General features: G+C 41.6%; 1 protein-coding gene across 4 annotated transcripts; it reads left to right on the forward strand.

Moving 5' to 3' along the window:
• The first annotated feature begins 288 nt into the window (after nt 1–288).
• On the forward strand, nt 289–25,235 carry LOC120800349 (noelin-2-like). 4 transcript variants are annotated; one of them, XM_040146400.1, is made up of 8 exons: nt 289–432; nt 6,035–6,190; nt 9,428–9,577; nt 14,574–14,793; nt 16,739–16,845; nt 23,414–23,590; nt 23,682–23,855; nt 24,795–25,235. In XM_040146400.1, exons 1-8 carry the CDS (start codon nt 289–291, stop codon nt 25,113–25,115), a joined length of 1,449 nt encoding a protein of 482 aa, XP_040002334.1. In that variant the 3' UTR covers nt 25,116–25,235. The 4 variants fall into 4 exon arrangements, with proteins under 4 accessions (XP_040002334.1, XP_040002333.1, XP_040002336.1 ...); XM_040146399.1 differs by having other exon boundaries at nt 6,035–6,184; nt 9,422–9,577; XM_040146402.1 differs by having other exon boundaries at nt 289–430; nt 6,054–6,184; nt 9,422–9,577.
• The last annotated feature ends 1,151 nt before the right edge of the window (nt 25,236–26,386 follow it).

A 26,386-nucleotide genomic window follows, 5' to 3' on the forward strand; every position in this document is an offset into this window, starting at 1 on the left:
GCTCCAGGACTTGTTCTCTAACCTGTGGCAGCGTAGAAGCGGGGACCCCGGCAGTGGGACAATCCCGGCTGCGGTTTTACCAGAAAAAAGGAAAACAAAAACGCTGAATTCGGATTCTTTGGCTGAGAACTGTTGAGCGTGTACCCGTCGTTTTACCTGTGGCATCGTGCTGTGCACCCGCCGCTTTTAGCATGACTGCGGTCAACAGTTTGGACAGCGTGTGAGAGCCGGCCAGAGCTCCCGTTCGTTCGCGCGCGTGCGGTGGTGCGTGGATGTGCGTTCGTCAGGATGAGCGTTCCCATGTTGAAGATTGGTGCCGTGCTCAGCACCATGGCCATGGTAACCAACTGGATGTCCCAGACGCTGCCGTCGCTGGTTGGACTCAATGGAACCATCATCTCCTCTGAGGGCACGCACGAGCGGATCGTCAGTGTATGTATACTGCATATATACACACTTTATGCACACACATAAACACACTGTATGAAGTTATTTTAATCACAACAAAAATGCCCTTTTTTTTGTCACCAGAAATGAATATTTCACGCTCTTTAAAATCTGTGGATAAACAGCACTGAAGATTTTTTTTTAGTCAATCTGCAACTAAAGTTGTCCTGCGTTCACTAAACGTGCCCTCGCGTGCTTCAGTGACAACTGTTCCGTACATATTACCATCCTATAAACGTGACATGCTTTGTATTCGATGAGATAAACTGCTGCGTTTTTAACTGCAGCATAAATATCAAGTGCATCTAAAATAAGGGGGGGGGGGAGTCAAATTTAGTGATCAGCACCATTAGGGGACATTCAGCCTGCACGCAAGCCCGTATTTGATCTGTTAATTGGTGCAGAAAATGAAGAGGACACAGAGAAGAGAGGATGTTCAGAAGCACAGATTTAGAACAAAATGTGGAAAAAAAAAAAAAAAAAGGCAGCTAGTTTTAAAAGTGAAGAATAAATAGCACTGATAAATGCATTACCTTTCCCTTTTAATGTGAGTCATAAAGAACACATATACAGTATGCAGCCACTGCTAGACACACACACACACACACACACACACACACACACACACAGCGGGGTAATAGGTGTGCTCCTTCCCTGACTATTACTCCTGGGGAAGGCTGACTCACCCGTGGGACAGCCACCAATTTGTTGCCCCTAGCAACACCCTGGCAAACCCCGGACATGGAGGTGCTGAACCACTGCATGTGCAAGTCTCGTAACTCTCTAGATACACCGAGGACGTGTGCGCGTTTGTGCGATTTAGCTCTCCGGCTCGAGAGGGCACCTCGCAGCTGCTGTGCGGCGCGACTCTGCAAGTTCAGCAAAAGTGCACGCGGTCTCACGCAAGCAGACGCCTACACGCAGCTACAGACAAGCCCGAGAACAGATGGCCGGTGTTAGGGGGTGCAGTGTTGCTACTTCAGTGCCACTCCGGGAGACAATAGAGAGAAAGCCCCCGAAATCTTAAGCTGTTCTCTGGCTCTAAATCCGTTCGATGATGTGTAACAAGATCAGGGATTTCCAAAACGTTATGTTTCCGATGTGCCCCCACAGCCCTGTCCAATGAGCCCAAGTTCCCCTTCACACACACCAACCCGTCATTTTCCAAACGGGTTCGTTTGATTTGATTTTGAACTGGACGTCATTCAAAATGATTGGTTGTGTAAAAATGGATATTGTAAAATATTTCTTTCACACAGTGGAGCTGTCAACCGTCCATTTGCAGTGGCAGAAGCTGGAAAATGTAAAACGTTTATTCATTACTTTTAGTGATTAGCTTTAGCCACATATCCATTACTTTTAGCTAACCATTTCAACTGTATATCCATAGCTTTTATCTATTTTAACAATTTATCCAATGCTTTTAGCCATCCATTTTAACCATTATCCATTACTTTTAGCAAAATAATTCAACCGTTTATCCATTAGTTTTAGTTTTAGCTAACTATTTTTATCCATTAATTTTAGCCATGTACACTAACTGCTTACCCTTTACTTTTAGCTAAATATTTCAACCATTTATCAGTTACTTTTAGCTAACCATTTCAACAGTATATCCAATAAGTTTAGGTAACTATTCAAACCATTTATCCATTATTTTAGCTGACCGTTTCAACCATTTATCCATTATTTTAGCTGACCGTTTCAACCATTTATCCATTATTTTAGGCAATCTTTTTAACCATTATCCATTGCTTTTAGCCAACTGTTTCAACTGTTTTATGTATTACTTTAAGGTAACTGTTTGAACTTATTATTCATTACTTGCAGCTTACTCCTGCAATTTCTCTGCTCGATTGCTAAATAGTTTTCATGCATTCGCAGTCGCAACACATCGTGCTCAGGTGTTACAGCTGTCTCAGCATGTAGCTACAGTATATACAGTATTTTAAATCAAATTGTTTTTCAAAAGAGCTGAGCGACAATCTTTCCACATAACCCCTGGCAACTGCGGAAGTACCCCTGGGGTACAAGTACTTCTGGTTTGGAATCACTGAGCTACATAATAAAATTAGACATTTAAATCTGTGTCTGTAAAATAAGATGTTATATACATTTCTTTGACTACTGTATGTTACCTTCCTGCCTACTTCCACCGCCTCTGTTGACTTCTTGCAGGAATTCAGCTCTATTAGCTCCGTACTCTCTCTCTATTTGTACTGATCACAATCAGTTGAGCTGCCTGAGTAGATTTTTATCATTTTTCCCCTGTGTGAAATGAACCCTTAGGTGCCGTATGTCCTCCTCTGCTTAATTACATCGAGCAGTAGGCACAACCGATATATTCTCATCCCATCCACGTCCTCGTCTTTTAAACCCCCCCTGCCCCCGTCAGCTTTGTTGTAAACTGGACTCCAAGGTTACCGCACCAAACCCTGCTGATTGATTTATCAGATGTTCCCCCCCAGGCCTCCACCTCCTCTCCCCGTACCTCCTCTCATCCATCCTCCCAGGTTCCTCATCTGTCGTTATTCTTTTTCAGGGTTTGTAGGGCAGCTTCTCAGCCAGATTACTGTGATAGGCAGGTTTGTGTCAGATCGAGCTCAGCTGTGCCTTTACATTTTTCTAAAAATGTTAACACTAAGTTGGTCAAACTGAAGACCTGGTTAAATCTCATCAAAATGAGCTAATTCTTTCACGTGTTATCTAATTTAATGAGTGGTGACTTGGGTCCAATCGTCGAGACCCCAGGGAACAATTGCTGTCACCTCAGAACTACCTAATGAGGTCCCAAATAATAAAAAAAGAAAGAAACGTATCATTATATAACAACTGAGGTAATATTTTAGTACTATTAATAAAGGTACGTGTCTTGCTGTGTACTGCAGCCTGCTGAGACTCACTAGTATTTTTATATCTGTGTTGACATAAAAATATCTGTGAATTTATATCAGTGAAATATCTCAATTCATGTGGTATTGATAAAGCGAACCCTTTAGCAAAGAGTTGTCTGTTAACACATCCAGAGATACAGCAACTGTAACATTCATTTGGAGTCATCAGTTGCCACTGGATGAATGTAAGGCAAACATTCGCTCTCCTTTTAGCTCTTTTTTTGGTCTCCACCAACTCCTGAGGGAGATATCTGCTAATTGCTCCACTTTGTCGACCAGTCACTAGCCGTTTAGAGCCGCTGTAGCGTACTGTTGGTTTTCAGTGCCTTTTTGTATCTGCTGTGGCCGAAAACAAAGCTGTGACAGTGGTCAGAGTGAACCTCAACAGTAGTAAGGTTTCGGGCCGTAAAACCAAAACAGTTGCCCTGAAATGTTATAAAGCTTCATAGAACTGAGATGAACTGTAGTAGTCACATGATCGAAAGTTTAAACAAATATATTAATTATAGCCACTTTTTTTGTTTGTATTTTTTTAGGTTCATAAATTCAGAGTAAAGTTTCCAGTATATATTTATTTTCTTAAGTTGCTCAAACTCCGTCAATTTCTGATCTAGTAATTCATATCAAGTCCAAAAAACACAAGTTGCTTAAACTGGATTAGTTACATTAAGACACCAAAATTAAAACTTTATTATACGCGCTACCAGTCATGGGATCTAATGGTCTAATTTACCTAAAAATTCAAGAAGAAGAAGTATCCTTGGTAGCTGTGATATTCAGTTCCTCATGAATTTCAGCAACTTGAAAACATTTTTTTTTTTTTAAATATTGAACACTTCAGTTTTCTGTCTGAATTTGTGAATCCTCAAAAAACTAATTGGAGTCAAGTTTTTCAAATGTCATTACTTGCTGCATAAATCACACCACATAAGTTCAGATAAATGCTTCTAAAAGTAAACGATGTCAATGCTATAAATTCAGGTGTATTTGAATTTCAACATTATAATAATAATGTAACAAAACAATAAGTTATTCAGTTGCTACTTAAATGAGTACCTCTGTAATTTGCTTCCGTATCATTCAGGATCTTTTCTGTCTGAAAAACAGGAGAGAAATGAAACTGAACTAAAAGTATAATCAGGTAACAAAATTACACAATTTAGTTGAATCATATGGGTAAAAAAGTTGTCACATAAAACATTTGTGGATGAAATATGTATTTAATACGTGAATGAAATAGTAGCAGCGAAGGTATAAGCAAAGATGTGCATCAGTATGGAGTGTGATTAGGTTAGAAATACTTTTTTGTGCAGATTTCTGGGAGCTCTGGGGAGCCTGTGACTTTTTGCCAGAGAGAACAGCAGCTCTGGCTTTGGAGGCAGACGGTGGAAACGCTCCAGTTATGTTGCTAGCTTTCCTGGACATGTGCATGTAGAAGATGTCACAGCTGATTATAGTTGCAAATGAGAAATATCCAATTTACACACGCATGTCTAGGGCGCAGTCAAATGCAGTAAAGTGCAAAGAGTATGCACTCTCCTTTTAGCCAACATAAATGGACATTTCAATAACAATACGTGCCTAGTCAAGCGCTCCTGAAACCCTGCTGTGACTTACCAGCAAGATAAAATTAGACAGAAACAGTTTTGAAGGAAAATATTTGTGAATCCCTTTTGATTACAGCCTGGCCTGAATCACATGCTGAGCAAATGTGTGTTGTGTTAGAAAATGCCCAAAAGAAAGTGCTTCAGTGGCATGACTCATTGGGTCCTTTTGAAACATGTTTTTACAGAAAAACGGATAAACACACAATGACAAAAATACAGCTAACATAAGAAAAATAAAAACTACAACAAACACTTTAAAAGGCTATAAAATTGAGTTTTAGGTGTGGCTTCATTTTTGTATCAAAGAAGCACAGCATGCTATACTGCCTTAGAATTATTAAATTGTTATGTCTTTTTATAGTAACACCATATCAAAATATGGACATTTTTACAGTCATTACTGCACATGCTTCTTACATACGGTACCCCATACCATACTGTACGTCTCGCTTGAGCACTTACTCTGTATGGCAGACATTTGTGTGCAGCCTGAAGGGAAGCAGCTCCTGAGCGATGTGATTCAGGCTAAAATATTCCATAACACACCTGCCAGTGTTCATGGGAGTCTATGTTGCTGCACGTGATAGCGGCACATACGATGAACGGATGATACCAGAGTGCATTGTCTCATCTCGGTCACGATGACTGGATGGAAGGGGACACATTTTAGATTTTAATATATCTTCGGTTAATCAAATAATAGCTTAGTCTATAAAATATGAAAAATTCCCGTCACACTTTGCTAGACTCCATGGCGACAGTCAAACAGCCAAAGATATTTCATTTAAAATGACTTTAAAGAGGTGAAAGGGCCAATGTGTGGAGCCATTATCACCTAAAGGCCATAAGTGGTTACTGGAGGAGTTTCAGTAAAACTGTCTTCACACTCAAATGCATTTAAGAAGGGTTATTTCAAATTGAGTAATAATCACACTGATATCCTCAAAAAATGTGAGCTATTAAAAAATAAAACAATCAAAACACATGATTTACTTTGTGTTTCACTTTGTTGACCTTGTCTGCTGAATGCGCAGCTGACACGATTTCCCTGCATTGTCGTCATTAACAAAGGCTGTTTGTTTGCAGGGTTTGTACCCGGGTTTAGAGGAGGGCTGGCAGGTGTACAGCACGGCCTCAGATCCTGACGGCAGGTGTGTGTGCACGGTGGTCGCTCCGGCACGAAACCTCTGCAAACGAGACCCTCGGAGTCAACAACTGCGCCTGTTGACTGAACAGGTGTGTGTGTGTGTGTGTGTGTGTGTGTGTGTGTGTGTGTGTGTGTGTGTGTGTGTGTGTGTGTGTGCACACGCGCGCTTGTCTGACTGAGCGCATCCCTGGTCAGCATTGCGATGCAGCACAGGGGAAAGGCAGCATACTGGAATGAAATATTCACTGGACTGTCTCCTTGTTTTGACACTCACAGAAACACACATGAACAGACCAACATACACTCAGGTTTCACTGACAGATGTATCCTTGATACATCAGTAGCCGTGTCCTCTACAGATTCCCAGTCATTCAACATACCAAAAAGAGTTTAAAGTCAAGGGAAAGACTGACAGATGGTCGCAAAAGACACACTTTGTTCTACATTGCATGGTGGAACTATGTGTATGAGTATTTGCATGCTTGAACGTTTATGTGTTCATATACAGTATGTGCGTGTTTATGTGAGGACATGGATGTGACTGCGTAAGCACATTTCTATATATGTATATGTACGTCCCGAGAGAGTAGTTAGAGCGATTTGCGACAGGAGTTGATTATTGAACAACAACAGGCCAGCAAACGTTTCTCAAAGCAAATGCACCACACTTCAGGATATATACATCAGCCACAGCACAACATCAACAACATGATGATTATAACTCTTTTTTTCATTCACTGCTGATGTTACATCCTGTACTCTATTCACACAGAAAGTGTGAGCTCTCAGAGAGGCACATGAGCACTATCAGAAATAACTTCTTCCTGTCTCTCCCCACACTCTGTTCCTGTTGGGAGGTTTAGTATTTCTGAATATTAATTAGCTTGGCGTGTCTCTGGAAGTGACACGTAGATCCTGCTGTGAGTGTTAGTGTGTGTGTGTGTGTGTGTGCGTGTGTGCGCGTGTGTGCGCGCGCTTGTCTGACTGAGCGCATCCCTGGTCAGCATTGCGATGCAGCACAGGGGAAAGGCAGCATACTGGAATGAAATATTCACTGGACTGTCTCCTTGTTTTGACACTCACAGAAACACACATGAACAGACCAACATACACTCAGGTTTCACTGACAGATGTATCCTTGATACATCAGTAGCCGTGTCCTCTACAGATTCCCAGTCATTCAACATGCCAAAAAGAGTTTAAAGTCAAGGGAAAGACTGACAGATGGTCGCAAAAGACACACTTTGTTCTACATTGCATGGTGGAACTATGTGTATGAGTATTTGCATGCTTGAACGTTTATGTGTTCATATACAGTATGTGCGTGTTTATGTTAGGACATGGATGTGACTGCGTAAGCACATTTCTATATATGTATATGTACGTCCCGAGAGAGTAGTTAGAGCGATTTGCGACAGAAGTTGATTATTGAACAACAACAGGCCAGCAAACGTTTCTCAAAGCAAATGCACCACACTTCAGGATATATACATCAGCCACAGCACAACATCAACAACATGATGATTATAACTCTTTTTTTCATTCACTAATGATGTTACATCCTGTACTCTATTCACACAGAAAGTGTGAGCTCTCAGAGAGGCACATGAGCACTATCAGAAATAACTTCTTCCTGTCTCTCCCCACACTCTGTTCCTGTTGGGAGGTTTAGTATTTCTGAATATTAATTAGCTTGGCGTGTCTCTGGAAGTGACACGTAGATCCTGCTGTGAGTGTTAGTGTGTGTGTGTGTGTGTGCGTGTGTTTGCATGTGTTTGCATGTGTTTTTGCTCTTTCCACTCGTCTCTGGCCTCCCCAGCATGTGTTACGGCAAGAAATGTGTGGCTGGGTTTTTGCCTGAGCGTTTGTTTTGTTTGTTTGTTTGTCTGTTTACATGTCACTTCTGGATATCTCATATGTCATTTTTATAGCGTTTTTTTTTTTCCATGCCTGTTTTTCCATTCAATATCGAAAGAGATTTGCAGTATCTAGTAGCATTTCAGGATGGTTAATGAGAAGAAGCATGGGAGTGTTTGTTTTTTTAGAACACCAATACTGAAATTGAGAATCTCATGTTTAAATGGATCTAATAAGATGCTACTTCAAAGAGAAATATGATTTGTGTGTCTTTGCATCGTGTCATTGAGCCAAGGCATTTGTCATCTGTCCCTTAGATTTCTGCCACCTCCCCTTTAAAACTGAGGTGAAACGAATTTTGTCCGTGGTGCTCGGAGCTTTACAAAATTACATTTAAAAAAAAAATTCAGTAGCAATATGTCTTTCCAGAGCCAGTTTCTCCCTTATTTTGGATAATCCACAGTCCATACTATAAACGGTTTAAACTGGAACCGCTTTCTGCTGTGGCTTTTCCTCTTTCCTCACATGGTTGACAATTTTAGTTCATAGTGAAATATCTGGAAAACCGTTGCTACGGATATTCAAGGTCCCCAGGGGATAAATTATAATAACTTTGGTGATCACTTCACTTTTAATCTAGCTCCACCATCAGGTCAGATTTTATTGTTTGTCCAATTCGTGACCTAATACCTGCACAGCTGATGACATTCCAATCAGCCTCAGTTATAGTTTGCGTTTATTGCTGATTAGCAAATGTTAGCAGGCTAACAGGCAAAACTAAGATGGTGAAGATGGTGCACTTTATACCCGCTAAACATAAGCATGTTAGCATTTCCGTTTGGAGCATGTTAGCATGCTGATGTTAGCACTGAGCTCAAGGCACCACTGTGCCAAAGAGCAGCCTCACAGAGCTGCTTGGTCGGCTGAAGACTTGTTGATTTATAGGATGCCTGATACAGTTTCTTCAAATAATTAGGTCAGTATTGACAGAGTGACACAGTAATCAAACTCACTTAGGTGATACATTTCATTACATCTCTATTTCATTCATCTATGTCTAGACTACAAAGAATAAATACTGCCTTTGTATTTGGTGGATTAGCAAGAAAAACCGGGGCAATGCTTGCTGATACACACAAAGTTTCAAAAAGTCATTTTTCAATGGTGTAAGTATTGTAAGTAGCACAAATTGAATTCCATTTATATCGTAATTGTGATGGGATGGAGGCAAAAAATCTCATTTTTTGGTCAATTCAGAACTAACCCTTTAATTACTCCATCACATCGCCACACAGCGATATTGGTAGGCAAACAACAGGTGTTTGGAAACAAATAACAGGTGGCAGTCATGCAGACAACAGCCAAAACCAATCATAAAGCAATTCTGGCAACAGGAGTTGTTATCAATAATCACTCACAATATCAACCGTGTCTGTGTGTTTGTGTGTGTGTGCGTGTGTGTTTGTCAGGTTCAGAACGTGAGTCAGTCCATGGAGGTGGTGGACCTGCGGACATCCAGAGACCTGCAGTACGTCCGAGACTCTGAGCCGCTGCTGAGAGGAGTGGACGGACGTTTGCACACTTATGTGGCCAACCCCCGCACTCTGACGACCAAGGGCCTGCAGGTACACGCACGTGCACAGAGTCAGACACCCAGACACACAAACACATAGCGTAAGACGGTCGCTGTAGGGAACACGTAACCTTTGGTGTGAAAACATTGATTTCACGCATGCCACACAGAAGTTTCCTGCCTGCACTCAGACACGCGAGCATCTTTCATGTAGGGGACAAAATTTGTCTTGAAGCTGTCAGTTTGCTGGCTCCAAGTCTGCTGTGTAAAACTCTCATACAGAAGGTACCAGCAAAATTGCAGCATCACTGCACACTTTAAGACTTCAAGTTGTCCAAAAAAAAAAAAAAACAACAACTAATCTGTCTGGATTGAGTCTGAAATTTTAATAGTAATGACAAAATTTACATAATATTGCAGAGGGAGATTATCTACAGCAGCCATTTTCTTTTCAGTTAGTTGTCAGTGCTTTAAATTTGCAGGAGAGAAGATAAGATTACCTTGCTGGATAAATATTGCCTTCTGAATGTATTTCATCTCTTAAATTAGGAGTATTAATCTCGCCAGGCTTGGAGTTTTCTGCCATGATGCTGCTGGCAAGCATCTGTAGCAATAACAAAGCAGCAGGTTAGTGGTAGATAACAGTGGTAGAGAATGAGAGGCTATGGATCTGAGGAACGAAGGGTGAATGATCTAAACAGTTTAAATAAGATGTGAAACTGCTGGTTTAATGTGTGCAACTGGCAGCTCAGGACTCCAACGGACACTAAAATAAAAGGTCGTAAAACCCCAAACATTGTTTGCATCTGCATGTGACTGTCCCTGTAGACGTTGATCTGGGTATTTGTGTTTTGGTGCGAAAATAGATGAAAACGTGGCTAAAAGTTTCTGAAAAGTGAAAGTTTTTGTAGATATCTAGGTCACATGTAACGGTTGTTTCAACAGCATCAATTGCTATATTCCAGTCTGTCATTAGGACATGCCTCACATTTAAGTCTGGTCATGTTCAACCAAAATGAGCCCAGTTTTAACCAGGATGTCTGTCTTTTGATGTGCAAATCACCAAACCAGTGCTTACTGGTTTATGAAAATATTTTTGTTTCTCATCAGGGAAAAACAGCCCATAACAGACCAGAATTGTTGGTAATGAGTAAGGACCAGTAACAGCACCTTATTTTGAAGGTACATAGCTTTATGATGCAGTCAGACCAAATTGGACGCCCTATTCCCTTCAGTGAGAAACGAGGCAAACATATTATGTCACGGACTTGAATTGATCCTGCCTGAGGACCTTGCATAGCGTTCAGTGCAACTGAAGTTTTTCCTGCTAAATCGCACAGCTCTCCAGTATCAAACCAATTTCAGATAGAGGCCGGGATAGAGCCTTCAGGACGTATCGATTGTTCATATCCTTCAGTGCAGGGACAATGATAGAAGGCAATGAAAATAAAAATTTTGACGAGACACTGCACACTTCACACCTTGGTTTGTGCTTTTAGGTGGCTATGCTAGCTCCTGCAGCACCCACGCTATTTATTGTCCTGCCCGTTTTTGCAACAGCTTGCAAGCAAATTTCACCTGACCAGTACTGGTCTGACAGCAGCATTAGCAGCTACCCTAGCTTCAGTCTAGGTCAGATTATGCATTTAAAAAAATAATATTTCAAACTCCACTGGCAATAAAAAATAGGACAGCCGATATAGTGTTAACAGAATAGTTAAACATTTTGGGAAACACGCCTATTCACTTTCTTGCAGAGAGTCAGGTGAGAATACCGATGCCACTCTCAAGCCTGTACAGTAAATATGAGGCTACAGTGCAGCCAACAGCTGGTTATCTTAGCTCAGCGTAAACACTGAAAAGAGGAAAACAACTATTCTGGCTTTTTTCAAACGTATCAAAATCCACCTATAAACACCTCTAAAGCTCACAGACTAATATATTTTGTTTGTTTAATCCATTGACAAAACCGGAGTGCAAAAACAACAATTCGCTGTTCTATGAATTGTTATGTGCCGGACTACTTCTTGGCCAGGCGCGGTAACTCTCCTGAATCTCACTAGCTAAGCTAACTAGCTGCACATTTACGCATTGCCTATTTAGCGCATTTCCCGAAATGTCGAATTATTGCTTTAAAATTGCAAAGAGCAAATATAACACAGATTAACGTTTAAAAGCATGAAATGCTATATGAACCTGAGAAGAGGCTCTGTAGGAGGTCCACAAACATAGACACATGCAAGAGGCAACATGCTCACACACATACACTTGCACATGCACACAGACACACACCACCCCTTACTACCCCAAATAGACAGCATAACCGCCTCCCCATAAATCCATTCTGCTTTTCATCTAGTGCAGAGCATCTTCATACCAACATCACGGGACTCTGGGGTCTGTTTTTAAATTTTTATACAGTTAGATTATGTGTGTGTGTGTGTGTGTGTGTGTGTGTGCGTGTGTGCGTGTGTGTGCGCACGCGCGTGCTTGTTGCTCCTTTGGGGTTTTCACAGTCATGAGCTTATGCCTTTGCACTGAGAGGCAGAAGCAGTGAATATTTGTGTGCAACTACAGTAAGTTTATCAATAACTAAGGAGTATTTTTATCCTATTGGAGGAAGGGAACAAGGGAGTGGAGAAGGGGATGTCCAACAGAGAAATTAAGGCAGACTAAAAGATGGATTGATAGAGGGCTTGAGAGATGAGGGAGAAAAGGGGGAATGGAGAGGAATAATTGTTTTATGCACATTACCATTTTTTCCTCGTGGAGGGAGGGATGAGAGGAATGAGCAAAGTCAAGTAAGAGGGGAGGTAAAGGTCAGGCAGAGAGAGGGGGAGAGAGAAAATAGTGATGGGGGGGGGTGAAGATGAAGGGGGAGACACAGGGCAGGGGAGGGATTAGCCAGGTAAAGTGTTTACTATCTAACAGGCCAACGACATTTTCATCATATTGTCAGGAATGATTTTAATACATATCTAATGAACTTTCAATTATATGCAAATAATGATGCCGGTGGCAATCAGTGAGGATGACGTGGCCAAATTTAAGATCAACCCAAGTTGTCACAGAGTTGTCATGCTATGATCATATGACACCTAAAAATTGGTGCTTTTGGAGTCATGTCAGAAAAGTATTCAGGTCCTGGTTTCAGGCAGGGTAGGGATTAAACACACAAAGTGTTAGACTGACCAGCCTCTTTCCTGAATGTATTTTTGTGTTTGTATGCGGGGGTGTGAGATGTTCTGAGGAGATGATAAGGGTTCTGTCTTTGCTTTTGACACTTTTTAAATCCTCTTCTTTTTTTTTTCATATCAAATCCAACTCCTCTCTCCACACAGCAAAGAGTTTTTAGGGGGATTTAAAGGTCAAAAGACATCTAAGTGTTGAGGCTTAAACAGAGACATTAGGTATATATAAGGAAAATCCTTTATTCCCTGCTGCAACACAAAGCTGTGTCACATATACAGTATAACTGATACACTAAATATTGATCTTCCTTTAAGCTGATTGCAGAAAAAGTCCTGTCTTCTCCATCCACACTGGCTCGAATATATCCAGTGTGAGAGCATTTTAAAAAGATCGGTTTTCAGTCATTGGAAAAGCTGTCTTTAACGCTGGAGGCAAAAATCAAAAAAAAAAAAAAGATTCATCTATTCATTTGATACTGCTTATCTGGGTGCTGTGGGAGCAAACTGTGCAGAGTAGCCCAGATATACTTTCGTCCAGCCACATCTTCCAGGCCAGATGGGATATGTAGTCCCTCGGGGGGGGGGGCTAACGTGGCTCGTTGCTCCCCTCACAGGCTTCTCTTCCTTGCGTCGTAGCTCCTTTGAGAGAAGTTAGGGAGGAGACGCGAGGATGGAGATGGCAACTACTCATGACACCGCCGCGTCTTAACACCGAAATCAATTGGAATGTTCAGTTTTTAAAGTGAAACTTGAAACAGGGGAAATTCACAGATGTTCTGGCTGTGCCTCCTCCACTGTGCAATAGTCTTTCAGTTCCGTGACTGAGTCGTTTCAACTTTTCTCCAACGATGAGTGCCCACCAATTGATTACCAACAGGTGCACCATGCGGGTACCTGCAGAGGTGTTCTCAGACCTGCCTCACCGAAGCCCACCGAAGAAATCATACAGACATTTGCATTTCTTCCAGTGTTAAATTTTGACATTGACAACTGATTGATTGATCTAATTGACTTGGTGATGATAAAATGGGAGTGAAAGAAATAAAACCAGTACAGTGTTAATTCTATAGTTTTTATTGTATTTGTCTGTGAACGACAGGTACGATAATTCTGATACATTTCAGGCTCTGGCTTACTATAGGACATTAATAACAGCGACCGTGCAGCTGTATATTTTTTTCCACTAAGCCACGATGCACTGAAACTAAGAGAAGAAAAAGGAGAAAGTTTTTATATAGAATTTTTGTGATTCATTCATCATAAAATTAATCATATTATACACACATCTAACTATTTTTTATTTTATGAATAATGTATAACATTAGATCTACTGTTGGAACTGTTATTCTGGTTTCCATGGCTAGTTTGATTCTAATCTACATTATTGCAATCGTGCAATCAAATTAATAAGCGCATTGAATACTTTGAATACACATTCACATTGAAGAGGTGTTGCTTTCCGGCAAAAACGTCTTTATAGAACACTCGCTCAAAGCTCCTTTGGAAGCCTCCTCTTTTCTCGCTCGATCAATTCCCAGGTCGCAGGCTGCAGGGATGGAGGAGCGAGGACTGGAGGAAGCATAATTAGCTCAATGAAAAGCTGCGCGAGTGTACTGTGGGGTCTCCTCTTAGTTAGACGAGCCCAGACTTCATCGACAGGGAGGTAGTCACACTCGGAGGACGTACTGACCAGATGCATAAACTACCTCAGTTGGCTGTGAAGGAGCAGTGGCCGTGCTCCAAGCTGCTTCACCCAAATGAGAGAGAATTAAAGATGCTGTATGAGATTTAACAACATTAGAGTGCACCCCGTCTACTGTAACTTATTTTTCTCCCGGCTTTTTCGCGCACCCACAGGAGTTAAAGGGCCAGATGTCTCAGTTACGCCCCCTTCTGTCAGTGGTGGAGCAGTACAGATTGGACCTGCACACGCTGGCCACCCTGCGATTGGAGCTCCTCAACCTGTCAATCATCCTGACAGCCATTCAGGAAGAGATCGGAGCGTACGACTACGAGGAGCTTCAGCAGAGGGTTTTACTGCTGGAAACCAGGCTACACAGCTGCATGAACAAACTGGGTATGTACCAAAGGGGAAGTAATACTGAGTAATACACAGTGAAGTATTACTCATGATGCTTTCAAATGGAACCCCTGACGTTGTATTTTCAACACGCAGAAGTCAAGTACATAAAATATCTGACATTGGAGGGGTTTAAAAGTCATCCCTCCAATGGTTATATTCATGAAGATGAGTTCACTCATCACAAGTACTATTCAGTCTTAAAATAGTTGTATAATGTCCTCTGTGGCTCTGGAGGAGCTTTTTCCAATCCGAGAAAACAACCCTGATGACGTGACCGATGTTATCTCCTCCGCCTTGAAATTTTGAACAGAAAAACCAGCGTAACAAACTAGGGCCGTGAAAACCAGAGAAATTGGCAAATTTTCCAGTCAGGGAGGGTCTAACTGAAGGTACTGTCGAGGTACTGATCTAGTCTTTTTGGCGATAGAAGCTCATACTAAAGATTAAAAGTCAGGATATCTCAGCATCTGCTTTTCTGATTTTGACTATTCTCTTTTAAATGGGTTTCTTGCAAGTCACCGACTTTTATGGAACTGCAATGCTGAACCGCCGGAGTGCCCCCTTAAGTTGTTAGAACACTGATGCTCCATAACTGACAATAAAAACTGGACAATGACTTATACAGTCATTAAAAATGGTTAATGATTTTGTCATCCCTGGCTTTAAGTACCATATTAGGAACAAGGAAGGGGTGGAAAACGAAAATAGTAGTTACTAAAATAACATAAAAGTAACTTCCATCAGACATTTTGAAAAACTTCAGCATGCAGTATGTTACAACTTGTGAAATCTGAGCTTTCATCTCCTGTTATGAAATAGTGAGTTTTCAGTAAACATGTTGGGAAATAATGAGAGTTAGATGGGAAGATTGATACCATTGTCATGTCTGTACAGTAAATATAATGGTACAGCCTGCAGCCGGTTAGTTAGGCCTTCCATAAAGACTAGACACAGGGATAAACAACTGCCTGGCCTGGCTCTGTCAAACGGTTGTGCCCTGTTTCCAGTCGTGCTGATAGTTGCAGATATGAGAGTGGAATTTTTTTTCCACCCAACTCTCCACCAGACAGCGGATTAGTGTATTTCCCTGAAATGTAAACCCGTTGCTTTAAGAGCAGTAGACAGGTGCTCTAACATGAGTTTGATAAGAACATAAATAAAGATTGAGACAGTAGAAATGATATTTGGGGATATTTTAGTGAAAAATGAATAGCTGGGACATATTGAGCGTATAGCAAGTGTATAAGTGAATTATGCCCCCGAAGTGGTTTGAGATCTTTCTGTGGATGTTTTGCAGTGAAAAATGGTCACTATTAAAATCCATTAGAACTGCTGTGAATCCAAGTCTTTAGTCAAATTCTTGGGTTGTTCTATACTTAAAAGATTAAAAGATTTTGGGCGGTGTATCACTTTGAGGTCTCAGTTGCATTCAGTAAACTAAATCTTGGGTCAACTAAGGCAAAAGAAAGAGGCTTTTACCCAAAATTAAAACTTCACCTATAGTCACAACTGATTTAGCGGAAGATGGTTATAAGTAGTCAGAGTGAAACAAACTTACATACATACATACGCCACTGTTCTGACACACAATTTCATCTCAAACATCCTCGTCTTTATAGTCTCTTCTGTGTTTTTTTTTTTTTTTCTGTTGAGGAAACATATTTCTTTTGCTGCTCAAGCTTGGCGCACAAACATATTTTTATATTAATAGATTTTATGAAATGCTGGTAAATTGAGTTGAGGTGGCAGGTGATACCATAAATATGAAAAACAAGCTGGCCAGGTGACCTTGACACGCAACGCCACTCACTCCAAACCAGAAGATATGAAGACACACTGTTCATCTTCTCCATTTGCGTGCTGTATACTGTACATAAAACCCACTATTTTTTGGATCTTCATTGCCGATTTAATATGGCACATTCATTATTTGTTACAGGCTGTGGTCGTCTGACTGCAGTTAGCGGCCCCATCACCGTAAGAGCCTCGGGGTCTCGCTTTGGCTCCTGGATGACTGACGCCATGATTCCCAGCTCCGACAGCAGGGTAGGTGTACAGTGTGCGCGTGTGTGCGTGTGCGTGTGCGTGTGTGTGTGTGTGTGTGTGTGTGTGTGTGTGTGTGTGTGTGTGTGTGTCTGTGTCTGTGTCTGTGTCTGTGTCTGTGTGTGCATGACAAGTGAAGCCGGTGTTGTAAACATAGACACAAGGTAGCCGAACGCTATATTTTTCTTAATTTATTTTTCTGTCTCTTTCTGCCTTGCTTTTAACATGAGTCCTGTGTGCAGCCCCTCCACTTACTACAAGCCTCACCCGTTTCCTACAAACACACATACTCTGTTCAGGGAGCGCATATTAAGCTAGTTGTCAAGGCGACTGTCTCCCAGTTGCCAGGTGTGATTTATAACGCCATGGTGACCCTTGCCTGTTCCCTATTAGGGCTCCTCCCTGGTGATCAGAAGGTGCTATACACAGCAGAAGTATCCCAGATGCCTCTTGTTCCCCAGTAACCAGGTTGACTGTTGTTACGGTTACAGGGTTACGAGTGGGGGCTCATGCCTGGTTCTTGCGTCTGTTTGCATCTCTGTCCCAAGAAAACAAACCTTTTTCTGTCTCTGTCTTTTAATGGTTCTTTGTATGACATTCAGCAATGCACAAGAGGTTCAGGTTACACAAATACAGTATACTGTATGCTCCTTCTGGATTTCTATTATAAACAAGCCAGTTGAATTATAAAAATATGTACTAAAGTTACTTTCATCTTGCTTTTTTGAAGCTTAAAGGAATCCTGTGCCATTTTCTCGTAAACAAACGCAGTTATGTTTACATTTAACGTTTCTGACCAAAATGCAGTGTGTATCCTTTAGGCTCGACAAACATGTTGGATGCATTTCCTTCCTCATAAAACATTTGCGGAGCTGAATTTTTTTTATTTTTTTCAAGCCAGCACTGTGGCTTGAGAGGCAGAGCGGGTCGTGCTCTAATCACAGGGTAGGCGGTTTGATCCCCATACAGCTCCTGTAGTCCACATGTCGAAGTGTCTGTGAGCAAGACGTGGAGCCCAAAATCGCTCCCAGCGGTCCAGCCAACACCTTGCGTGGTAGCTTGCTGCCATCTGTGTGTAAGTGTGTTTGTTAGTGACAAAATGAGCAGCAAATTGTAAAGCACTCAGGATAAAACCGTTACATAAATGCGGCCATTTACCATTGTTTAAAGCATGGACGTATGAAGGTGAATTAGATACTGCGTTCAAAGATGGTGCCCTGTTCAGTCCTATGAAAGCTTTTTACCGGGCATATACAATGAAAAAGCCTCCATTTGCAAACACTTACACCTTTTTGGGCCCATGAGTCATATTTTTAGCCCCCTGATGAAAAACCTTTTGCAGGTCTAAAAAACTACCTGCTGTTGTTCCATATTTTACCTGCACTGTGGCCACAAACATGGTCTAAATTACCATTTCTTTGCTTTACTGCTACTAATTTTCAAAGCGCACAATAGCGTTTGTTGAACTCTCTCATAATCCAATTAGTGATGTATGTGAACACTCCTGGCATGTACTTTACGTGGAGACGACCTGGGCGGCCTTTGATATTTCATAAGGTCATTATTGGGCAGCTGTGGCTCAGGAGGTAGAGCGGGTCGTCCAGTCCGCATGTCGAAGAGTCCTTGGGCAAGATACTCAACCCAAAATTGACCCCCCCAATGTATCATTGGTGTGTGAGTGTGTGAGTGTGTATGTATGTATAGAAAAGCGCTGTATGAATGTGAATGGGTGAATGTGGCCTGTAGTGTAAAAGCGCTTTGAATGGTCAATAAGACTAGAAAAGCGCGATATAAGTGCAGTCCATTTACCATTTATTTTAAGGTTTGCTGATACTGAGCATCAGACACATCACCCACCAGCTGGCAAACATAATGACGTGTTTTTAATTCTTTTATTTTGTAATTATTGAGTCATATAAAACCGTCCGTTAATTTCCAGGCTGGACCTGTATCTTATTAGCTACAGCTGCATGGAAGGGTTGCCACACATACAAGAACAAACCTGCTGAACACACACACACACACACACACACACACACACACACACACACACACACACACACACACACACACACACACACACACACACACACGTTGACCTTGATCACTTTTAGGGACAATTACATAGACTTGCATTCAAACCCTTACCCTGACCTTAACCACTGACCCAAAAATGTGCTATTTTCCAGTTACGTATACCACTTTTGTCCCCAATTCGACAAGCCTTTCCAATTAACTGGTCTTGAGTCAAAAATTTTTCCCCAGAAGTAGACTGTAGTAGATACATACAAGTGCACGCACACACACACACACACACACGCACATACACACACAGCGAGTCAAACTGACAAAAGTCATTCTCATACATCCTTTGGTATCCATGACTACAGTGTCTGCTAAGGGGACCAGTTTGGCATTTATGAATTCTTCATTAGCTGATCAGTATGTGAATGTGTGTGCATGCATTACATTTTACACATTCAAGCACATACACATGCCTGCACACACCTGTCGCTGTGCTTGAGAACAGCTGCTGAGGTTTTCCCATGATCCGTCAAGATGTCTCCGCTGATAGTGTGAGAGGGAGAGCGAGGATGAGAAAAACAGAAAATAAGGGGGGAGAGAGACCGAGTGAGAGAGAGAGAGAACGACGATGGTTGGTGAAGAGGTGTGAAGCAGGGAGTGAGACAGGAAAACGAGGGGGTGGACAGAAAGTGGAAGAAATACAGAGCTGGAGAAGGTTGATCAAAGTACAACAGTCAGGACAGACGTGGCACGTGGCAGGAAAGAAGCAAGGGGGGTGATGAAAATGGAAAAACAACAGGAAAGAAGGAAGGCAAGACAGGTTGCAGTAGACATTAAAGACAGGTTTGAAATTTAATGGATTATTGGTCACTGTAATCACACCTCTTCTCCATACTAGCCGTGAACTGACCCCTTTTTAGTGTGACTAAACCACGAAATCCTCCTTCTATGTAGAAATGCCTACCAAATTTCAGCTGCAGATAATATGAGGCTCCAGCTGTCTGAGTTTCAAGTCCGTCTTTTCAGTACAAAATCCCCTCTTTTCTGTTCGTTCCTCAAATAGCGTTTAGTGTAGCATTGCACACTGTGGTTGGAGTTATCTCGTAGATTAGGTTATGATTAATCGTTAAACGATCTGCCGTTACTAGGCGTTAAGACCACAGCACTGCGTTAAATGCTGGTTTGGTGGGGACCTGTTGTTTTAATTACCAGTGAGATGAGGAAATATGATACAGAATTCCAGCTTGAGCAAATAGATCTGTGTGTTCGAAGGCTTATCGGATGCCTAAACACTGCAGAATGGATTATAATACTATTAAGAAGGATTTTACTAATCTGAAAATTTATCACAACCACAATCACTTTATTGTCCATCTCAGTGATCACCAGGTAATCAGCAGGGTAATCACTGTGTTTGCATAATACTTGAACAAGCCCCTCCAGGCTGCACGTAGGAGAATGTACACAAGGTCGTTTGGGGACATTCCCGCGGCTGCTTCTTTAATACTTCATTTCATTTCACTTTAATGGCCATGCGACCAGAGTCAGTGGGATGTGTTTTTGGTACGGCAGGGGGGAAAAAAAACGTTCGGTACGCAGTGTCAGCAGCACAGCGTATTGGCAGGCATATTACACAATAAACAACGATCAAAATATTCCTACGCAGTGAAGACCTGCATGTACAATGCAGGATGCAAAGTGCATTATAAATTATACTTATATGGATTTTTAGTTTAGTTTAGTTTAATTAGAGTCTTTAGTTAAAAAATTTTTTGTCACTCCCATTTCAAACCCGGCTCCTAACATGAATTGGATCATCCAGTCAGCTTGCTTGACACACAGGTGTGCAGAATTGAAATGTTGAGATCTCGATGCTGTGTGTGCTTTGGCTCCTCTGTGAGCCTCTGCAGACTACACAGAAAAATAATTTCAGCTTTACAAATTAATCAACGAGAATTCTGGATTTGCATTTGATAAGCCAAGGGATTGGGAGGCCGTGGCATTGTGCTGCAGAAAAAATTTAGCCTGGTTCAACTTTTTTGCGGTAGTAGATACAGTATATGATTTTAACATGAATTATGCAACAATCATCTCGTAACCATAATAACACGCACGCGTCAACGCATTAGTGCGGGAAAAGGCTTAAACCAGATGTGTCTTGAGCTTCTGTCCTACTCTGGGTATTTTAGCACGACATAGTGAATGACAGCGATCTCACAGTGATACTGAAGGGATACGCTACTGGTGGAAAAATGAAGGGACTCGTGTTCCTCTGAATCACTGTTTCATGAGGAATTAAAACAGAAGTTTTCATCAGATGAGCTGGTGAAGCAGGGAGAAAAGTAGGGAGGGATGGGAGGTATTCAGAGGAGAGGAGAGAAAGCGAAGAGAGTGGTGGTGATAGAGAGGGCGCAATCAGTCTGTTTCATTGTCTTTGCAAACCAGAAGCTGAGTCTCAATTAAACACTGTGTCACTGAAGGCCCTCAAAATCACTGCAATCAGTTACCTTTGTCTGAAACTCTCTAATTTCAAAGTGAATTTTAAATATTGTGACCACAGATTAACTGTTTTTTTAAGAAGTGGTGCTGGAGAAATTTTCGTTTCTTTGGCCCATGAAAAAAAAGATTCTTTTCATCTGCTCTCTCTCTTTTCTGCCCTCTGTGCTTTTCTCTGTTTGCAGAGGGAATAACGAGCATCTATTTCAACAACAATGCTCTCTCTTCCCAGCTCTCTCTGCTCTTTTCTTTCATCTATTTCACCTCTCGTCCCTCTTTGGGTAATTAATCCTCCATGCTGTCGACGCTCAATTTTCTTCCCATCTCTTTTTCTTCTACCCCCTCATTTTCTCTCGGTCTCCGTCCGTTTGTTTCGCCAGTGATCTCGGATGATCACCCCACCCCCTTCTTCTGTGCTATATTTACACCTCTTCTCATTACTCTCAGATTATCTGGTTTTTACATTTCATTTTCATTTGATTGAGGAGGTGGGGGAGGTTGGACATCAATCCTCCCACCTCGGATAAATTAGAATTTATCACCTCTAATTATCTGTAAGAATTTTATAAACTGCAGAAATTTACATAGCAAAAACTCTTCCACCGTTCCCATCATTAGTATTATGATCATAAGAGAGATAACAACTGTTATTTTTAAGATAGAATGTTCTCTCATATTGGGGGGGAATATATATGTATGTATATATGTATATATATGTATATGTGTATATATATATATATATATATATATATGTGTATATATATATATGTGTGTGTGTGTGTGTGTGTGTGTGTGTGTGTGTGTGTGTGTGTATATAAATATATATATATATATATATATGCCAAGTCAAGCTTTCTGTTCTCACACAGCAACATATGCAGTTCACACTGATAATGGAGGCAGATTTACCACTTTCTCAGTCATGTTTTTTCAGTCCTTGCTTGCAGCCATGGGCAAGTTAAAGGCAGCTTCTCGCTTCTATCTGGCAACCATTAATTTTAATGTCTAAAATGACAACTGTCACCAGCAAATATTAATAGCTGTAGCTAGCCAGTGTCAGCTAATTAACGTTAACGTCTCTGGCTGAACCCTGTAAAAGGTCTTAAGTGTGCACTTCATGGCTACATACTGCACGTCCATGATGTAGTGCAAAAAGACGGAGGCTAAAGCTTCATATCCCACACAAAAAAAAACCCCAACATCCTCACCAGTTGATGATTCATGTAGAAGACACGACAATGAAGAGAAAAAGCACCGTTATTGTGTTGCAGCGTAGAGCTAGTTAACTCTTGTAGTGTAGTAAAGATAAGGAAAAAATGTAAGATCAGTCATATTGCTGTGATATAACCCTGTTCATTTGCTTATTATATAAAAAACATACTCGGAGAAGCAACACAGGGGTTAGATTTATGCTTTAGTGGTAATATTTTCAAACTGCATGTTTCACTTTTACAAGAGGAAAATCTTTGAAGATGACGATCTATACATTAGTCTGACAGCCGTAACGCTACCTTACAAGGCAACGTGTGCAGCTTACGTTAGAACAGACATCACGCAGTTCAACCCATTACTTACACATTTGCTCATGTGCTTTTGGTTTTGGAAATTTTAAAAAAAGCACGGCTCTCAAAACTCCTCGGATATCGAGTATCTCTCATACTGCAGCCCCATTTACACCACTTGGGCCTGTTGAGAAATCCCAAGCTTGACAGGCCTGCCGTGCCCACTTATGGTTCCAAAGCTGCGATTGGACAGCTGCTGATCAGGTGTGGGGTTTAGTGGGCAGTCAGTTGAACATCTTCGGTTCACCGTCACTGATTTGTCTTGATTTGATTGGCTTAATTTGTGCGTTGGCCGACGGGGACATAGTTTGAGTGCCAGCCCAAAGCCAAACACCATTATCTAATCAAGTTTCTGGTGAGCGTAGCAGGTAATGGATCTCTCTGTAAATTTAATGTTATTTAATGACTGGTGGGAGTTAATTTTGCATCATGAATAGGGTGGCAAGATCAGAGTTAAACCCCTCTGGTTTCTTTTCTTCCTCCATCAGGTGTGGTCGATGGACGGCTATTATAAGGGCAGGCGAGTGTTGGAGTACAGGACCATGGGGGATTTCACCAAGGGCCAGAACTTTGTGCAGCATCTGTTGCCGCACCCCTGGGCAGGAACCGGCCACGTGGTCTACAACGGGTCGCTCTACTACAACAAGCACCAGAGCAACATCTTGGTAAGGGAGTGGCTGCGATATGAGAGCGGGAGCGTTAACAGTTTGATACTCAGATGACCAGAGTGAGGGATGGATGCGTCTGTCTTTCCAGGTTCAGTACCATTTCCGCTCTCGCAGCGTGTTGCTCCAGCGCAGCCTGAGTGGAGCCGGATACAACAACACCTTCCCCTACAGCTGGGGAGGATCCTCTGACATCGACCTCATGGCTGATGAGACAGGACTCTGGGCCATCTACACCACCATCCCAAATGCTGGAAACATAATGGTACAGTCCGCCCCTGTGTGTCTACCTCCACTTTTTGTGATAACCAAACAAAATAAAAGGCAAAGAACATGAAGTTTTCTTACTGCATTTTTAAAATTGAAGTTACTGCTGTCAGCAGGTTTGCTTGACCTTCCAGGAGTCATAAATGCCCATGTTTTGTAAAAATCCATTAAAAAAGCTGATGGAGACATTGCCGAACTGAATAATGTAATCTAACATAATGGACAGCATGTGTAGTGCATATAATATACGGTATAGAGCTCACTTTCTCCATTACTGTGCTCTCGTTACAGCCCCTGTATATAACTAGGGGACAAAAAAGGCTGTGTGTGTGTGTGTGTGTAACATAAATGTAAAGATTGATGGACGGGTTTCAATAGAAAACACAATTCTTCCATCTCAAAAAATTAAATTACACCCTAAAGGAAAATAATTAAACACATAAACACATGACATAAACAAACATTTTTGATACTGAAATTTGTTTTTTAAAGAATCATGACAGTTATATACTGCGTAGGACATTTAGCAGTTTGTTCTTGCACTCTGGTGGACAAACTGTTTTAAACATATCTTTGAAATTTCTGTTCTGCAGTTGCCTGTTGTTTATAAGCATATATGCCAATACAGATGTAACTACACTAAGGTAAAATTAGCCCAACCATTAGCCTAATTGAAAAAAAACAGTACTTGTGCATAGTATGTTATTAAGTGCGCTTGGTTGCTGTCCATCACTGGAGACAACAAATAGCTGCACACACACAAAAGGCTTCTTCTCATTCAATTCAACACACGTGGGATTTAAAAAAAATATCAACGTAATTGTCTTATGTGACAGCAGCTCACCCCTGCAATCAGTTTTTGATAGATTTTGTTAAAACTGTGTAAACTGATAGACGATCTTGTGATGTCTCTGACTGGCTCTCCCTCTGTCTCCAGGTGAGTAGACTGGACCCTCGCTCGCTAGAAGTGCTCCAGAGCTGGGACACGGGGTTCCCTAAGCGCAGCGCAGGAGAGGCCTTCATGATCTGCGGCACCCTGTACGTCACCAATTCCCACCTGGCCGGGGCCAAGGTCCACTTCGCCTACCACACCAACTCCTCCACATATGAGTACACTGACATCCCCTTCCATAACCAGTACTCCCACATCAGCATGATGGACTACAACCCCAGAGAGAGAGCGCTGTACACCTGGAACAACGGACACCAGGTCCTCTACAATGTTACACTGTTTCACGTCATCCGGAGCGACGGATAGATCGACATGTAGGAGATGGTAAAAAAAATAGAAATATAGTAGAGATGTGGAGATGGTTTGCTGGAGGGTACCGCAACTTCCAACACACATACATACACATGCATACACACACAACCACCATCGATGTCAAAAGGAAAATGAATGCTATCTGTGTTTGAATTTGAATGACCTCTACAATGCGAAAGCTCACTGAGCTACAAACTAGACACAATACACGGTGGTTGAACACCAGTCTAAAGGTCACAGACAAGAGTATTCATCATGGCAAAGACGAAAATTAACTGCCTCTGCTACAGGGATGCTGATTGAAAGAGGGAAGTCACACAGTTTGAGCTCATCCATATTCTGTTGCTTTTCATTCCACTCGTGTCTCAAGAAGTGATTTTCGAAGTTGAAGTCGATTTGTCGAAAAAAAAAAACCACGCAGCTCGTGAACACAATTTCAAGTTGCTTCAAACCTCGACCTACGACGATGGCTCTGATGGAGATATTCTGGGTTTGTGATGTGATTGTGGACGTATTCAGTCAGCATGGTTGTTCAATAAACCTTACTGTCAAAGTTGGCCAAGACTGTTGTTTCCTCTGTTTTTGAGCGGGAAAAGTGGTGAAATGAGTTTTTAATACAAACCTGCATGTCTGTCTACATGTTTGCGTCTTGAAAATGGACAGAATTTGGGTTTGATTCTCTTTTTGGTTTGTGTTACAACCTTTTAAATAACAATAAATACACAAAATATCTATATAAACCAGAGTAACTTGGGAGACCCCTAACCAAACTCAAAATAAGGAAGGTAAATGCCAAGGCCCGGCCATACATAAGGCCTACCAGAGGAATACACAAAGCTTCTGTCACACGAGAAACAGGACTACCACTGATATTCATACCAAGCTGAGCGATATGACAAGAAAATAACAAAATGTCTTCCATCTGCCAGGAGGATGGTCTCTTTCTCTCCACTCTGCCTCTGCGCTTTAATGGCATGCAGCCTCAATCAGCTCAGGCGCTCTCCATTGCCTTTCGGAGTCTGAAGAGGAGAGAGATAGATGTTATCAGAGGAAGGGGGGGAAAAAAAAAAAAAAAACAAAGAGTGAGGAAACACCAACACTAGAGGTATAGTGTACATCTTATTCTCAGATAGGTGTTTCATATTTGAATAATGGAAACGAAAGGAAGGGCCTCCTTTTCAATCGAGGCATACACTCGCTGATGGCATTTTGTGAGCGATATGACACTGGGTGCAGGAGAACGGGACCTGCCCCCGCCTCGCTAC

This window comes from Xiphias gladius, chromosome 15 (assembly GCF_016859285.1).
Source record: "Xiphias gladius isolate SHS-SW01 ecotype Sanya breed wild chromosome 15, ASM1685928v1, whole genome shotgun sequence".
In the NCBI taxonomy this organism is placed as follows: Eukaryota; Metazoa; Chordata; class Actinopteri; order Istiophoriformes; family Xiphiidae; genus Xiphias; species Xiphias gladius.

What these genes read in the sequence shown, in the direction of transcription:
- LOC120800349 (XM_040146400.1), top strand. Translation starts at nt 289, where the DNA reads ATGAGCGTTCCCATGTTGAAGATTGGTGCCGTGCTCAGCACCATGGCC. An exon ending in CAGCTGCATGAACAAACTGG is followed by an intron (nt 14,794 to 16,738) that starts GTATGTACCAAA and finishes TATTTGTTACAG; the next exon opens with GCTGTGGTCGTCTGACTGCA. An exon ending in TTCCCAGCTCCGACAGCAGG is followed by an intron (nt 16,846 to 23,413) that starts GTAGGTGTACAG and finishes TTCCTCCATCAG; the next exon opens with GTGTGGTCGATGGACGGCTA.